This window comes from Bicyclus anynana, chromosome 18, assembly GCF_947172395.1.
Source record: "Bicyclus anynana chromosome 18, ilBicAnyn1.1, whole genome shotgun sequence".
Lineage (NCBI taxonomy): Eukaryota > Metazoa > Arthropoda > Insecta > Lepidoptera > Nymphalidae > Bicyclus > Bicyclus anynana.
Window position 1 is genome coordinate 9570119 of NC_069100.1, and position 19010 is coordinate 9589128.

At 35.2% G+C, this 19010-nt stretch overlaps 1 protein-coding gene and 1 non-coding gene across 3 annotated transcripts in view; one reads left to right on the forward strand and one right to left on the reverse strand.

The window, feature by feature from the left end:
* Window positions 1–19010, reverse strand: part of LOC112053170 (protein daughterless) — a 117132-nt gene that overhangs the window by 80704 nt on the left and 17418 nt on the right. Inside the window, exons 2-3 of one of the 2 annotated variants that reach the window (XM_052886851.1) lie at window positions 11274–11326; window positions 2865–2972 (exon numbers count right to left, since the gene is read on the reverse strand). In XM_052886851.1, the coding sequence (XP_052742811.1) occupies window positions 2865–2972; window positions 11274–11326 (161 nt within the window). The remainder of the gene's footprint in view (window positions 1–2864; window positions 2973–11273; window positions 11327–19010) is intronic. The other variant, XM_052886852.1, reaches the window with a different exon arrangement.
* Window positions 10642–10714, forward strand: Trnam-cau (transfer RNA methionine (anticodon CAU)). Its single transcript has one exon. It is a non-coding gene; the product is annotated as a tRNA-Met (tRNA).

Below are 19010 nucleotides of genomic sequence, written 5' to 3' on the forward strand. Positions count from 1 at the left end.
AGCACACCAAGTTTGGCTTTAGTATAGATACACTAATAAGTAATTTAGTTTAAATTTTCATTAGCTAGTGTAATTGTAAATAAACCAATTAAAAAATAGATGTGGCAGCACCTTTACAGCAAAAAGAAGCAAAATCGTAACAGTGTGAGGAAACCCGTTCAGTATCGTGAGCGCGCAGTTTAAACACATTGTCTTAAATTTAACGCTATTTAACATGTAATTGTAAGAGCAATCTCAGTTTTTGATTTCGCAATCTTTTCATTGTGACAGCAGTAAAGGACCTCCAAAAATAGACACCTCCATAAGTTTTACCGAACTTAAAAAAAGGAGGAAAATTTTTTATTCGACCCTGTGTAGTTTTTCAAAAGCTGATGCGTTTTTGTTATTTAATTGTCATATTTTTAAGGAAGGTTTTCGTAGATATAATTTAAGGGCGACGTTTTTCCTCGAAAAATCAAGTATATTTATATTGTCTAGGAATCGATATATATACAAATTTCTGCTTTGCAATAAAAAAAAACCGAAACTAATAAACATAATATGACTATCTCACTCGTACGAGAACGAGTATCTCACTCACAGGCATAATCTAGTAGCTACGAGTATATGAGCTATGTATAAAGCATATGGTATATTAAGATCAAATCATCATCATTAACAACCCACATTCGGCTCACTGTTGAGCACGAGTCTTCTCTCTGAATTAGAGGGCACAAGCTTTAGTCCACACTGGCCCAATACGGATTGGCAGACTGCACACATGTAGAGAATTAAGAAAAATTCTCAGACGTATGCAGGTTTTTCCATCATTTTTTTCTTCGATCTAACTAACACTAATCCGACGAACAAAGTATGAAGTTGCGTGTGTCCACTAGTTAGAAAACAAACATACGAATTGCTACGTAGTATTCAATTACAAAACTATCAATTACACTCAATACAATAATATTATTATCATCAACGAACGTGCCCTATCTGCGTGCCCTTTGGAGCAATTACAACACTAAATGTCACCTATATAGAGTTACACACGTTTCTTTGTATTGTAGGTATTTACTATTTGTACTATAATTAATATATAAAATAATTAATATATAAAATATAAACCATGGACAAAAAAAATTAAATTAAAAAAAAAAACGACTGCCTAATCTGCTTGCACCTAGTCATCCGCCTCTCTTATTTTGTAGAGCGATTAATAAATAACGTTTTTCTAATTATAGGCCTTTTTTTAATATGGCCATGACATACCATTTTTTTTTCACCTCGAGTCTATAGCGTCTCAGTCGTCGTGTTGGTTTTTCTTTAACTTTACATATCTAAGAACACTTGGGTTATTGAGAAAAATCTAACGATATCTTAATTACGTGAATCCGTTCAGCGGTTTCAAAGATATGAGGTAATAAAGAATATTACATACATACATATGTACTTACATACATGTACAAGTACATACTCGTACATTATATGACCATAACCGGACAGGATCAAACCCAAGGATACACGGGTTTAAGCTCCTATACTGAAGCCATGCTCGATGTGCACTGTTTACCAACAAACAAATTAAAAATGAGGGTAGGTATAAAGCGCTAGTCGTTTCACACATAATAATAATTACAATAATTAAGTTGCTCTTAAATTAATAAAATAAATTTGATTAAAAAGATTAGAAAAAATAGATTTTATTTATAGCATTTAAACAGAACAATTAAAATAAATAATTTATGAAATGACATTTTTTATCTTCATTACTTATTTGTGTGTCGGTAAACAGTACACATCGCGTATGGCTTGGTAGGCTCGGGCTGTGGCTAATTTTCTACGCATGGTGTACCATCAAAATCGTCGTGTAATAAAATGTGCATAAATAAAAAAACAACAGTGCAGAATTGCAAATGCAAAATATTATCACCAAATATAAAAAATATATAAATAAAAAAAAAACTCAGAATAAAGTCATCATTCTGTTAATATCACATTCTAAAACGTAAGAAATAAGAATAATGTTACTTATTACATCAAAAGTGAGTATGTATAAAACTTATCGGCTTAACAACACATACACACACAATACACATAGAAAAACATAAAGCAATTAAATAAACCAAAAGATAACAAGAAAAAATCTACGGAATACTGAATAGGTACTAATCAAAGGATGTACTAATTTCTACAAATGGTCAGATGACTGATCCACGATTTATATTAGTCAAAGCTTTAGTATCGTGATGCATCTGAATAAACGTGTGTTTATATTGTGATACACAACATAAGAGTCAGAAGTATGTAATATTGGGACACATCTAAGTCAAGGAATGAGATACATTAGAGTCAGTCAGTGTGTTTATTGTGTAACATCAGAGTCAGAACACGTAATCTTATGACACATCAAAGTCAAATTGTGACATATCAGAGTCAGGGCGTATTTAATGTGAAATATAATCAGTGTGTTTATAGTAAAACAGTTACAACGTGTTTATTGTGTAACATCAGAGTCAGGAGATGTAATCTTATGACACATTGAAGTCAGAGCGTGTTATATTGTGATACATTACAAAAATAGAGAGCCGTAGTGTATTTACTCTAAAACATCAGAGTTAGAGCCTGATTATTGTGTAACATCAGAGTCAGAGAATTTGATATTGTGCATTAAATTCAATACGTAATTTTGTGACACACTAGAGTCAGAGCGTGTTTTGTAAAAATGTGTTTCATTGTGATAAAAGTAAAAGCTTGTTGTGTCAAACATCGAACAAACAGGAACTACAAAACATCTAAAAACAACACAACACAACACAACACAGAAAACGAAACACAAGACACAAACGAAACAAAACAACACTAACACCGCTACAGTGTCTCACCCATTGCGGTGGTACGTCCGCGTGCTGGTGGTGCTGATGGTGGCTGTGCCGCCGGTCGGGCTGCTGGTGGCCGTTGGCGGCCGCGCACGACGTCGCCGCCACGCCGTACTGGCGCCAAACGTGAACAGTGAGTGGGGGTTTACAGTGGCGTAACTACCATTACAGCTAATTTAATTTATATGTATAAGTTAGTGAACATAACACAATATAGGCTTTTATAAAAAGTCAACGACAATGATGTGAATACGACACTTGGCTTAGAGTGGCGTAACTACCATAAAAGTTGAGTTGTTTACATAGCATTAAAATGGATATTAGAGACAGTAACACATTGGTAGATCCGCGTGCTGGTGTTGCCGGTTGGGCTGCTGGTGGCCGTTGGCGGCCGCGCACGACGTCGCCGCCACGCCGTACTGGCGCCAAACGTGAACAGTGAGTGGGGTTTACAGTGGCGTAACTACCATTACAGCTAATTTAATTTATATGTATAAGTTAGTGAACATAACACAATATAGGCTTTTATAAAAATTCAACGACAGTGATGTGAATACGACACAATATAGGCTTAGAGTGGCGTAACTACCATAGTTGAGTTGTTTACATAAAATTAAAATGGATATTAGTGACAGTAACACATTGTGGTGGTAGGTCCGCGTGCCGGTGTTACGATGATGGCTGTACCGATGGTCGCGCTGCTGGTGGCCGTTGGCGGCCGTGCACGACGTCGCCGCCAAGCCGTACTGGCGCCAAACGTGATCAGTATGTGGGGTTTACAGTGGCGTAACTACCATTACAGTTAACTTAATTTATATGTATAAGGTTTTGAGCATAACACAATATAGGCTTTATATAGTCAACGACAATGATGTGAATATGACACAATATTATAGTGGATTAACTGCCATACAAGTTGTGTTGTTTACATAGCATTAACATGGATATTAGTGACTATAACACATTGCGGTGGTACGTCCGCGTGCTGATGGTGCTGGTGGTGGCTGTAACGCCGGTCGGAATGCTGGTGGCCGTTGGCGGCCACGGACAACGTCGCCGCCAAGCGCCAAACGTGAACAGTGAGTGGAGTTTACAGTGGCGTAACCACCATAGAAAGTAAACGTTGTTTCAATGTATAGAGCTGTAGGTATAAGTTACTGAACATAATACAACATTTATAAAATTTAACGACAGTGACGTATACGTGAATACGACACAATATAGCTCTAGGCAGGCCATGTAATATAGGCATAGGATGGAGTAGCTACTATAATAGTTTTAAGTAAGTAAACTAAGTAGTGTCATGGACATTGGTGAGTATAACACAACATAGATATAGAGTGGTGTAACTACATAAAATTGTAAAGTGAAAGCATATATTATTTATATAGCAATGACGTAGACAGTGAATAAAAGAGAACAAAAGCTTTACATTTTACAAACAGTAGCCGTGTTTATATAGTAGCGACGGCATACTGAGACAAGTAAATAAAATTTAAGTGTCTGTTTACACTACCAAAATAAATTCTCACTTCTTAGATACAAACTAGACGACGCCCGTGACATCGTCCACGTGAAATTCTGTTTTTCATAAATCCCACGGAAACCATGAATTTTTCGGGATAAAAAGTAGCATATTATACAGGATGCTCGGAAGTATTTATCCATAACTTCAAGGTGTTGACTAGTCCACTTATTATTGTAAGTTTTTTGTTTTATAGGAGCCGAACGTCAAAACAAATATTTTTAAACTAAAAAAAAAACTTTTTATGACCTCATACAAAGTAATTCAAATAATTGCGACTATCCATGTAACACACGTCTTTATATATCCTTGCATTTTGCAATATTTAATCGTAGTGGTAAGACAAGTGCAACTAGCACTCCAGACTTCAGTAATAAGCTACTTCATGATATTTATCAATGAATAAGTTTGGTTAGGTCATAATAAAAGGATGTGATATAAGGGACACAATTTAAGAAAAAAAAGTATTTTTTACTAAAATATTCATTTTTAGAACACATGTTCCTTAGACATTTTTAATTAATTTTCCTTATATATAACTCTAAAGTTATGGGAAATACTCCCGAGCACCCTGTATATTGTCCATAACCTCCTCTAACTTTCCAGTGAAAGTCCCGTTAAAATCCCGGTTCAGCCGCACAAACAGAAAGACAAACAGACAGACTAACAATAATTTTAAAAAGCTTGTTTGTGGTTTTGTGTCGTGTAAATAACTATAACTATAAGCACTTGAAAATGCATTTATCTTAAAATCACAGACAGACATTTCAATTTAATTTATAATAAGTATATGTGTTGATAGCTACGAAGGGCCCATCAAATTGACTTACAAAATAAAACTCGGAATGTCCGTTTTACTGCCTACAATAATGTCGAGAGCCCCCGAAACTGTACAAATTGGCGAACGATCCCCGGGAAGTGTCCCTCGGGACGAGTGTAAGTGGACGGACAGTCGACCTGATACATTAAATCCCCCCCCCCCCCCCTCAACGACACTTCGACACTAAACGACATAGTACTTTATTGTCTATGCCTAAAATAAGCCAATAGGCTGATTGACACTTTTTTCAAAACGGTTTTAAATTGTTCACTAATGTTCTATTAGATCGTAAAAAATATATTAAATTTTGTTGAAACTTCAATAACACCTAAATATTTGTTATTATTATTTTAACTTACGACGAAATGTCTTATAACGTTGTCCGCCATGATGGCCTTTATGTTATCTGTGACATTACGTCAATCAAGTTTTGTTTACTAGTTTTCGCGTATCAGATTTTTATTAAAAAACCATGATTTTTAATATGTATTCCGAAAGTATAAACCATCTCTCATCACCAGAAACACTGAGTCAAAACATTTAGATCGGTTATAGCAAAAAATCGGACAACCTCTAGTTTGACGTTTATGTTTTCTTAAATTATAACGTCACTAAATGGCAGACAGTGTTTCTGGCGTTTGGAAATAAAATAGGTACGCAATTTTCCGAAATAGACCAAATTTTATAAAAAATTGTATTATATATTTTTTATTAAAAATGGTATATTTCGTACCCTTATTCCAAGTATGAACTATAGAAAATTACTATTAAATTAAATTTGATATGACTCAACTGCTCTATTGATTGAGACCGTCTGGAAGAAAACTACCACAATGGTAATTTTTCTTGTATTTTCTATTTTTCTATTAGTTGTTCCTGCACATTCATTCCAGCCGCTCTTGCCATGTTAACTGTTAATTCTTTTTCTACAATCGCTAATGCTTCGAAACACTATACTAATTGTTTGAATTTAGAACTTGGCGTTGTACCTATACACACAACATATTATGTGCGTGTACATAACGCGTTACACACTACAGTACACGTATTAGACGGTCGGCTGAGCGCGTCTTCAGTTTTATAGACGCCGTTATGGCTTTGTACGCTTACCGACAACAGTGTCAAAAGAAAAATCGTCAGCCTAACTTACTGACAACTGTAATGTTAAATTAATTAAATAATTACCTATGCAAATTAAATAATATAAAAAATATATATTTATTAATCACACAGTATATATAATAATATGTAATATAATAATAATACTTTGTTCTAGTTTACTGCACTGCATTGAGCATAATAAACGCAACCATAATATAAAAATATCAAATTAAAAATAGCAAAATCTAATAACAATAGCCTTGTCATGTTTTCAGTTTATTTGGTAAAGCATCTATTATAAATGAATAGACCAGTTTTAATGCGGCTTTAGCGGTTATAGTAAACAAGTTATATAGATTTAAAAAAAAATTTGAATCGGAAAAGAACCACGCGGAAGAAGTTGTTAGATCTAAATAATTGAACGAATTAATTCAAACGTTTTTAAAACATATCATACTTACTTATTAATTAATAAATATGTAGACCTTTTTTCCTCAAATTACTTGAAGCTATCAACTATTAGGTAATTACAAGGCAATACAATAGAACTTTATGGTTTAACAATTAAATAGACCACACAACTCTTTACCCTAAATATGGTAAACCGATTAAATTTACTCTAAACCCTTCATTACGACCCCAAACTGCTGGATAATTACAAGTTTAATTTATCTACCAATAACGAATGGCAATTAAAAACCACTTTTTAGGGCGTTGTGCGCCTTGCTTCTTTCTGTGTGCTTTGACAACCACGCTGAAGTTAAGATAGTAAGTTTTTTCATTATAATAATAAGAACCACTGAGACGTGTATACTTCAGGGTGGTTATAATCCAAGATCTGTGTCAGAAACGATCTTCAACCGCCTGTTTATGGGATGACAAGTGTATTATAAAAAACTCTCCGATGCTCCGCGGTATAACAGCGCGTAGTTCCCGTTTCCGTGAAATAAAGGGATAAAATTACGACACTCCGAAGTAGCTTTCTAGTGGTAAAAGATTTTCAAAATCGGTTCAGTAGATCCAGAGATTACCCCTACAATACCATAAACTTTTTATTATTAACTAAACTACCCATGATATGCGTATCAAATTAAAGGGTATACGAAAAAAAGTGAATTTTTTTTTTTTTTTAAACTATTTTATAATATTAGTATAGATTTTGTACTTAGATATAAAAAAACATATTGCGTGTTGCCAAATTGTTTTGGCTAGGCGATGTTAAGGGAATTTTGAAAATCTATACTAATATTATAAAGCTGAAGAGTTTGTTTGTTTGTTTGATTGAACGCGGTAATCTCAGGAACTACTGGTCCGATTTGAAAAATTCTTTCACTGTTACATAGCCCATTTATCGAGGAAGGCTATTGGGTAAAACCGCGCGTCGTCAGCTAATTCGTTTATCAATAGAAAGCCACGTTATTAGTATCATATAGGCTATATTTTATCCTCGTATTCCCATTGGGAATAGGAAGAACACGGGTGAATGAAACCGCGGGGCGTCTGCTAGCTTAATACTCCGAGGTACGTACATAATTATGTAGTTAGAAAGAAACACTTCTGCCCTGGATAATACGCGGGGCACAGTGAGGTCGTGAATTAAAGACAAGACGACCCTCTCCACCTTTCGGGACGGAGGTCGGAGGAGGGAGGACAGGAGGGTTTGTCTCGTAAATACGACTCTTCGGCACAGTAACGTACCTGCTTTGTGTACCCGCTCGGAACTATTGTCTTAATATAATTACACTAATCTTTGTATAGACTGCTAAGAGATTGGGGTTTTGAAATACGAATAAAATAATTTTGACAAACAAATTGAACCGACTTCAAGGATGTGACTTAAAGCAATTTTAAACAAAAATATTTTTTTACAAAATTGCTTTATAAATTACGAAGTTATAAACAACCATATTTTTTTATTGCTTTATAAATTACGAAGTTATAAACAAACATATTTTTTTTTAATCGGTTACAAAGAATACTCATTTGAATTTGAAGATGGTAACTTAATGGTCTATAGTTACATTGATTCGTTAGTTCAGTGATTAGTCTATGCGTCTTTGGATCACGAAGTCGTGAATTCCATTCCTTTATCGGGCTATGATACCCATATATACATATTTAAGTTTTTCATTTTTCTAAGAGTAACAGTTTGGAGATCACCTGTGCGACCAACGACATTTCTTGCAAAGAGAAATAGACAAAATTTCAACTAATGGCAGCAGAGTATACCTCACTCAAAGTCTCTTTCGTCCCAACTCACGTAAAGGGAAGGCGATATCCAATTGCGCCGCTATTGGTTGATGTTACGTGTCGATGTACCTACTCTACATCGGCTATGCAATCTACCCATATCTTGCGACCAGTGGCGTGCACTTCATAGATGCAAAAATGCACTGCCTACCCTTAGGACTCAATACAAACCTATGTTGGATCACTGAATACATAGCTGGACAAGGAAATTTACAATTTTTACATAGTGCATACCCTAGATAAAAATCTTATGCACGCCACTGCTCGCGCCAGTGTGGAATACTGTTTGTTCGGGGTAACACAATAGAAGAATATACTCGTATACCATAAAGACAACACTTCTAACACTTGTACACGACATAGATGTAAATATCTCGTCCGGTCCGTCCGTGCGCGGAATGCGACCGGACCGACAGATGTTTCAAACATCATCGAATCATATTAACGAGTTGCATTACATTAAAAACTAGAAAACGTACTGTCGCGCATGTCTACTTACTTGTTTAGTTAATACTTTTGGATGTTAATACTGGCTGACCCAGCAAACGTTCTGCCATATAAAAACAAAATCGCGATAAAAAAATTGGGCGCGGGGGTAGAAGGTTGAAATAACTTTATGACCTATTCAATATACCTACCAAATATACAAAATTAAAAACAGTCAAGCCGTTTGGGAGCAGTGCGACACATCCGATGGTCCGCGCGGGCCGGGAGGAGGGTAGCATTGCCTCGCGCGCACGACCTCACATCCGTCCGTCGAACGCATATCATGGGCTTTTTCGATCGCACCGCAAGACATAGGGTAGATTTTCATCCCTACGTTGTAGATGTCCGTAGGACTTGTACAAAAAGCTTTGCGTCTTCTTTTCTTATACGCACGGCTAGGGTTTAGAATACCCTTCTCAAGTGTGTGTTTCTTGAATCTTCATCATCATCATCACATCAGCCGATGTACGTCCACTGCAGGACATAGGCTTTTGTAGGGACTTCAAAACATCATGATACTGAGCCACCTTCATCCAGCGAATCCCTGCGACTCGCTTGATGTCGTCAGTCCACCTGGTGGGGGGTCGGCCATCACGCGCTTACTAGTGCGGGGTTATCAAAGTACGCGATAACACACAGAACATGAATTTTGAACCAAAATTGCCAGAAATTATAAAAAAAAAAGTATTATAAACATTAAATAAGTACAAATCACAAACAACGTCGACATGAAACTGTTTTTAATTAAATGACCAGTGGCAATGGTTTTGTGAAGTGTCAATTACCATATTTCGTTGTTTTTACGTTAGGAAGATTGGAGTATTACCTTTTAAATATATAGCAGTGGGAATCTGGTTTTTATTATAGGCCTGTTGTTGATTTCTGGTGTTGAAAATAACCAATTGTAGACTATACTTTTCACAATTTCTTTTCAATAATGTAAAAAAAATATACCCCTCTCATTCTGAGAGGAGACTCGAGCTCAGCAGTCAGCAGCAAGCCATAAAATCAAAAATTGAATTGAATTGAGCTCAGCAGTGATCCGAATATGGGTTTGATAATGATGACGATGACATATATTAAAAAAAAATATTAAATTTTATTTAGAAAAAAAAGAGAAAATGAATTAAAAATTATATCTAGGTGGGCCCTAAGCAGTGAAACACAGTACGTATGGGCCCTAAGGTCCGGATGTACGAGCAACAATTAAGTTCCCACCTGTCGCTGGCTGGTTTTTATTTTGACGAGTTAATACGTGGCGGACGATTCATAAATAAACTTACCAGATCTTATTTTTTTTTTATTCAACAACAAATTAGCTTTGGCTGCTATCACACGTGATATTAAGTGACAATGCGGTCTACTCTGCTTGGATATTCATTCATTAATTTTATTGACCTCTTATAATAAAAGTACGCACAATCATGTTGAAAATTTAACTTAATTAAAAACTGGCCAATTTTGCTTTGACAGTTTCAAAATTATTGGTAAATAAAATTGACTGTTAGATGGAAAAACTTCGATGTATAGAAAAAGAAATTCGTTTCTCTGATACAAGGAAGGAAACATTCTAGCGACCTATTTCGAATGCACAGTCAACAGCCTCGGTAGCGCAGTAGGCAGCGCGTAAGTCTCATAATCTTAAGGTCGTGAGTTCGATCCTCACCCGGGGCATACTTTTTATACTTTTTTTTATTTTTTTCTCCACTAAAATTCTCTACATACTGCATATAAACAATAAAACAGTTAATATTATTTTAGTGATTTTTCTTTTGTAATTTTACATTTTTTATTACTTTCTGAAACAACGAGGATAGCTGCCAATGATTAATAGATTAAAATAACAAGTTCGAAAACAATAAGAGAGGAATCGGTTATTCCGAAATTTTCATTTGCGACGAAGAAATTATTTTGTAAATTGGGTGGCGGTTGATGCCTTTAGATTTGGGGAGGGGGGGGGGTGGATTTATTTCTACAAGCCACAAGGATATCCAGCCAGACTCGCTCACAGAGGGTTCCGAACAAATTTAAAGGTAGGTACATACTGGTATTAGTTTAACCTGATGATTACATACGACGTTTTCACAACTTCAATGGACTGCAGTGAGTAAAATATGGTTGTTAAGTAAGTCCGACAGACACAAACAACAAAACGTCCGAAGGGTTCCGTTACCGTGTTAACTTTTAGACCCACGGAACGCTAAAAATTAAGAAAAGAACAAAAAGAGCTCACCATTCCATTGTCCATCCCTCCATATGGCGACTGGTAACCAGCTTTATCTGTGACTGCAACAACACAATCAAACAAATTAGTAGGCACATCCACAACAAGCAATCATCAATTGATTTTTACACCATTTCACGTTCCTCAAACTTCACCCGCACTGTGATTTTCCAAGTGTATTGCGTGTTATGCCATTTTCTTGACTTGACTTGTTTTTTCATTTTAGTAGAAAGGTTACTCGCTTATTTTAAGAGGAGTTTGCAGTTATCGTTAGATCTTCGAATGTATAAGAAGCTGAAAGTTATAGTAAGTTTTTGCTACCATAGGCAAATACAGTAGACAACCATGGAGTTCGGATTATGATGGCTTTGTAAGGTAGCAGGTTTTAATGGCACCAGGCCCTAATAAATAGTCCAAGTTTAAAGCTTTTTTTATTTTATCTTCAAGATAATATGAGAAATCATATCCTCAATCGTTAGATAGATAGCTTCATATAGCAACAATACGGTGCAGATCCATAAGTAAATGTTGAGAATGGAAGAAGCGAGGGAGATATGCAAGGATCGAAGCTAATTAGAAAAACGTGGTCTCTGCCTAACCCTGCAGGAATTAAGCGTGACGATATGCAGGTATATGCATGTAAAGTAATGCAAATAGAATTCCATTCGAACGAAGTCGCGGGCCACAGCAACTATATTATAATCTGTCACAATTCTCATTTCCTGTAACAAGTATTTATTATCTTTTACCTACACAATTAAAGTTACCCCTTTTCTTAATAGAGCACTCAACAAAATGACGAAGTAGATGTGTTTCGCAATTAGGCAGTTACTACGCGATTGTCTGACTTCATAATGCCCATTTGAAGGGGGAAAGGTGCCATTGTTCCAAAGGGGGGTAACTGAGTGGCAAAATCTCTAGGCTATAAATTAATGCTATAAATGTTTGTTGGGTTATATTTCTGTTTTCGTTTGCAGTCCTTGTAGTTTTTGGTCACAGTGTAGAAAACATTCTAACCATAACGTCACAGCATACATTAAAAAGAATATTTGTATGTTCTACTTTTATATAAGAATAATAATGACTCTTTATTACAAGCTGATCCATCACGGATAAGCTAAGCTAAGCAATACCACGATTATTTTTGCCGCCAAACAGCATTGCTGGCAAATGCTGGCAGCCATGCAGAACAATTCTATATGCTGTTACTTTTTTCAAGGTACCGCATCGTAAAATAAAATATCGCTTTATTGCTTTGATGTCGCTGCTATTGGTCGACAATCGACAATGTATTTTTCTCTTCACGTGATATCTCGTGGCGCGCATTTTAGACCTACAGGTATGCTGATCGTATTATCTAATCTTATGTAACAACAATTTTAGTATTATTTTGTGAAAGTGTTAGCTTTAAAAATCTTAATTATATTTTCACTTGTAGATGCGGTTATTGATTGTTTTTAAGTAAAATATGATATCGTGGGTAACTTTACTATGGTCGGTAACTTCATAACAATGTCACGTATGATTCGAGTCGACAATAGACATTATACTCCTCCCCTCGTCGGCTCTACCGTAGTTGAACGCGAAACTAAATTATACGGCGCAGTGCTTTACGTGATTTCCAATGGTTCCGACAGAACAAGTCAATATTTGTTTTTATTAGTAAGAAATTTTATTTTCGACATCAATCTAGCCTTATGGTAGTCGTTACGGTAGTCTAAGATAGTTCAAGTAGTACACTAACGACCAACAGTCAAATAACGATAATAGCAGCGAAATCGAAAGCATCGCTCTCCTTTTTGTTTCGATGGGACGTTGTCTTTCTCTTGTCTCGAAATCATATGCCCACAAGAAGGGGAACGATTTATTCAAACCATACTGAAGGTAACGATTTACACCCATACTCCTGATCAGTTTTTATAAGTCATCGTATCATTATTCTAAATCACATGTTATCCAGTTAGTAATTAGCTAAGATCGATATCTACTAACACGACAACAGTGCTGAAACAAGAAAAGAGAACAATCGAACTCAAACTAGAGTTCTTTTTGTATGGCAATAAAAATATATAATAAACTTCCTCATAGTCTAAAAGAGATGCCCTGGTCAATATTTAAATGTAAAATTTATAAATTATTATTAAAAAAAAGTTATTATGACATTCAAGATTATTTTATGGACATGGACATTTTCTAACTTATTATTTTCTAATTGTGACATTATATTAATTTAGATCCTTTTTTTTCTTCATTCAAATGTATTTAATTATTTAAGATAATTCATACACCAGTTATGGTAAAATGTATAAAGGCTCAATTGTATAATATGTACCATCATGTTAAACCTACATTTTCATGAATAAAATATCATTCATAGGACCTCACAAGTAATATGCAACACATATATTTATAAAAGTTTTATTTAGGACAGTTAAAAAAACAGGTTACATAAACAAAATATGAAAACAGTGATCCTACAAAAGTTTTTAACGGTGTTGTGGTGATAAATGTCCTCCGTGAAAGATATACGTAAAACATAAAAAAAATTGTTCCACATAAGACGTAATATGAATATCTATTATCTATAGTATTACGTCAGATATGTTTTTAAAGTTAATAGTTATATTTATTTATGAGCTCTTTTTGTGCAGGTGGTGCTATTAATTAGTTCTCAGAAGTCTATGCGTTATCTTGGTCGATTGAAACTTGTGAAATGATTAACAAGCGATAGTCGTGGTAACTGATTTTGTAATTTGTATAGCAATTTGGTCCGGATTTCATACACGAAGACTTTGTAGTCTTCGTGCGACTTTGGAGTATTTGTATACTTTGTCATGTGAAGCCATTGATACTGTGTATGGTCTCTCTCCATTTGAGTAGGATTCATATGAATGTCTTGTCTCAAGATGGTATTTGCCTTTGCCACCGAGGCCGAATTCCTTTCGGAAGGTTGAATATGTGAAAATATGTGAAAAACAATTCTACAAATAAATAATTTGAATTTGAATATTTTTTACATCAAGAGTAGGTAAGTCTTCGGGGCACATATAGAATAATGTAATAAAAACAGTGAAACGAGAACTGCGTATCATGGACAATCCCCCGAAAGTGCTCGCTAAACGCGGGTCCCCTTGTAGTCACGAGTACTATCGCGATATAAGTAATCCAAATTATACGCTACCGCGCATTGAGTGTTTTCCAATGGTAGCGTTACAATTACAATTTTTTTCTGTTTTCAAAATAATTTTTACACTAAAACCGTGCCTGTACTTATCTATAAAGTAAATATTTGGGGGGCCTTCTGACACACTACTTTTAAAACTCTTAATAAAAAAAAAGACTAGCATTTAATAATTGTTACTGGTTGACGTAACCTATTTTATTATTTATTTTTAAATAAAAAGGCAAAACGATAAAGTTAAAGAATATCAAATACGATAAAGAATAACTCTGTCAATAAAACTGCAGGAAGCATGTCTTTCATCCGCCAATGTAGTAAAGGCGTTTTTCACGCTTTTTAAGATAATATTGTTAAAAACCAAAACCTGGGAAGACTATTTCTAACCATACTATCTAATTATAAAACAAATAATATCAATTACCTCTTATTCTGAAATTATGTAAGTCAACACGCAAAATCTACAGAATCTTTATTAAATATGGTTTTAAACAATGATAACAGAGATGCAACGTTAAATTAACTTACATTTCATGCAATACCATGAAAAGAATCGAAGCTACAGTAGCTAAGTGCATGTTGTTCTTTGAAGTAAGAATTTAAATCACAAAGCTGGCTTTATGATTTAAAATTCACGCAAGCGAAGTTGGGGTTAAAAGCGAGTTAAACGTAACAAGCTTTGGTTAAATGCGGAGTAACAGAATGATATCAAGCTCCGCAGCGCTTGTACGGCGCTGCTAATCAAATTATACAGTGCAGTGCATTGAGGGATTGTCCAATGGTGACGACCCTAATGTACAGCTTTACCTAATTATTCAGTAAACGTCAAATTAAATAAATAGGTATTAAGGATACGGAGTGCCTGTTCAATTTATAATAATAATACTTAAGTTATGTATTCTGTGATTAAATCAAAATTTGAGGTAAAAAGACAAAAAAAAACAACTTTTTTTATTTTTACATGAACTTCCTGAAGTCATGAATAACAGTTTATGTTGTAACACTAGCGGACTTCGCGACTTTGTTTTTTTTTAACTTTGATCTTTTACGTCCAATTAATAAAGGCAAATTCTAAAATAATAAATTTCAAGTAAGTAATTCTTAATGCTACAGATAACTACTTAATAAACTTTTAATACCACAGTCGACCTTCTAAGCCAACAAATATGCAAGGTTACTTACCTACTTACACCTACATAATTATTACAATAAATTTGCGACTTCTGAAAAATGGTATTGTTTAAAACTTACGAGACCAGCCATTTCACTTGTGTGTATATTGTCCAAAAGAACAAATAAAAGCAAAGAAAAAATATCAAATACACTATATTTGTTATTTTCAAATAATAAGATAAGAGATTTAAAAATTACAAACCCCATTTTTAAAGAAAACTCGTATAAACATGATTTTTATTCCCCTTAGTATAACTAAATGGCAAAACCTGGGAGTGGACATGACAATCGTTCAAAAAACTTAAAATAAAATAAATTCCCGCGACATAGAATTATTTTTATTACATAGTATATAGTACCTACTTAATTACGTAAAAAACTTCAAATTGATTTTTTTTTAGTAAACAGCGAATATTAACATGGACGGACAAGCAGATGAAAATGGTCATAATTATTTCATTTCCTACCATACATATATACGTTAGCATAAAGACTTGTTCTGAAAACCCAAACCCCACGCGCGAAGTCGCGAGCGTCCACCAGTGAATGGTACAAAACCCCATAAATCTCCACTCGTTTCACGGTGAATGAGCGAGCAATGAATGGATTGTGTGGTACTGGCGTGGAGGGTGCCGGAATAGTTTTCACTCCATACATTGCGAGATTTATAGAGGGTGCTCCACTTTGTGTGTATTCATAATCTTTGAGCTGGTTTAAGTAACGATAACCCTTATCATACACGATGTCCTGGGTTCGAGTCATGGATCGAGCTGTGAAAAACATTTCTTTTTTTTTAAAGAAATTTTCAGTAAAATTAATCTGCCTTTTGGTGCCTCGAGCCTCAGAGAGCACGTTAAAGCGTCGGTTACGGTCATTATCATTAACATCTGATTAGTGATCGTAATAGTTTAACATTAGTATCCTAAGCCCAACAATCCGCATAGGAGCAGCGTGGTGGGTCTAAGCATAAGGCCTTAAAAGACCCACTAAAGAACCAGGCCTCCTGACTTAAAGGAGAGGGGATATGGAGCTTCGAACCACCCTGTGATGTTCATGACATCATGCAAAATGCAACTAACACACGATCGCAATTTTATCGGACGTCAAGCCGTTACGTTAGCGCTGCTGGCATGTGAGATTACTTGATCGTCAGTGGCTGAATTTCGATCACTATCACATGTTTGATAATGAAAAAGACTTACGGCCAGTTTCTTCATCGCAAGTAACGTCATAAATCAAAAGTGACGGTCTTATTCACTGAAAAATAAAGTCTTCTTTACTACTTACTACTTTTACTGTTTGCAATTTTGCAACTTTTATTGGAGCAAGAAATATAGAAAGCCATACAAACTTTTGCAAGTGCTTACCTAAGTACACCTTAAATTAATAAATAATATAAAATCGTTTATTTCACTTTCTAAATTTACATAAATTATTGCGAGTTTGGAACCTTCTTTTAGGAGTAGTAAAACTACTTCTGTATTAGAAGGCTCCTTTTTCTTACTTTAGCTTTACATGAAGAAACTGGTTGTTAAAGTGCTCTCAGAGACAACGGGGCGAAACACAACCAACTTCCCACCTCCGGTCTGCGAATTATTATTACTATTCTTAGAGCAAATTACAGGCTAGAACCCAGGACTCTGTATTACGAAGTCACGCGCGTTAACCATTGAATTGACCAGCAGCGTTGTAACATTAGCGGGGGTTTACTAGTTATAATAAACACTAACAAAACATAATATGTATACCCGTAAAATGCAATTGTGCACACTCCACACGACACGCTCGCGACACGTGCGACTCATCCACCCTCTCGAAATATACGTGCACCATCCCCGTGTTAACACAATCACTTATGCAACGCGTGACCGCGATTTGCCAACTGATTTGGAAAATTATTATTATTAATTTTTGGGTAATTAATGGTCCCTCGGCTGGACTCCTCCCTCGCAGAGAAATCTCAAAGAAACCTATTAATCAATTCGTCGTATTATAATTAGTAAATCAATAGTATTTGAAGACCCAAAGTTCTTTGATCATTATACAAATTTTTCATGTACTTACTAAATTACCTGGTTGAACTTTTATATTTGATATCGTTACTTTATGGATCCATGGCGATACTATACAAAATATAAAGCCAGTTTTATATTTGTCGTGACGCGTCAGAACAGAATCGGTATCAAACCTCAATATCTCAACGGTAAGAACGGTTGAACTCAGCACCGAGCGGTGGTGGTTCGATCCTCACCCCGTTGGTCTATTGTCGTACCCACTCCTAGCACAGTCTTTCCCGACTAGTTGGAGGGAATGGGAATATTGGTCATATTATAAAAAATATGGGAAATATTTTTTTAAAAAAGAAAAACAAAGAAACATTTTGTATGGTAAAGTTTACACTTATGTGTTGTGACATGTCGTGATGGCTTCTCATGTGTCGCATACAAAATGTATGAAACCGATTCTATTCTGATGCGTCACAACACGACACGTCAGACAAATGTAAATCCGCCTTAATACGTATTTGTATTGTTATTGATAATGTTTATCCATACTCATATTATAAATGTGAAAGTGTGTGTGTCTGTCTGTTTGTTTGTCCGTCTTTCACGGCAAAACGGAGCGACGAATTGACGTGATTTTTCAAGTGGAGATAGTTGAAAGGATGGAGTGATATACCTTGTCTCCTAACCCTCCACTTCCCTAAAATGAGGGGTGGAAGTTTGTATAGAGAATAAGAATAAGAATAAGAATTGTTTTATTTGAATAAACTCAGTACATAAATATCAATGACGTCCTGGCCCTTAAACTAGGTAAGCCCGTGTCTTAAGGGCCAGAGCATTTGTAGAGTAGGATAGGGTAGGGTAGTAAGTCAAAGCGAAGCTTAACCGGGTCCGCTAGTTTCCAATATAATTTTTTTAAATTATGAGAACCTAACTAGTTTCCAATATAATTATTTAAAATTATGAGAACCGAACTATGTAAGTAATTATATGTTACCTTTACCGGTAAATTATAATTACTAATTACCCTCTGTCGAAGACCACAAGAGCAGACCTATGTTTCTAATCTAATAGTTTTAATGGAATGTAAATGAATACACATTTCACCAAAATAATTTGAATCTGACTAAATTTAACACGATTAATAATAGAAATACTTGATAGACTATTAACTTGGTTTGCTGACTCCAAATTGAATCGCCACTGTATAAACCGTCCCGCAATATTTGTTTAGGCGGGCAAACATTTGGGTCAACCCTGGGCTTGGATGACCACTAACGGCGGGGTAAATATTACCACGCGCTTGCTTTTTTAGGGTTAAATTTATTTGATTTGGCTTAATTGAGAGATAGAGATTTGTGTGCTGAGGGCCCCCTAAATGAAAACTTAGTA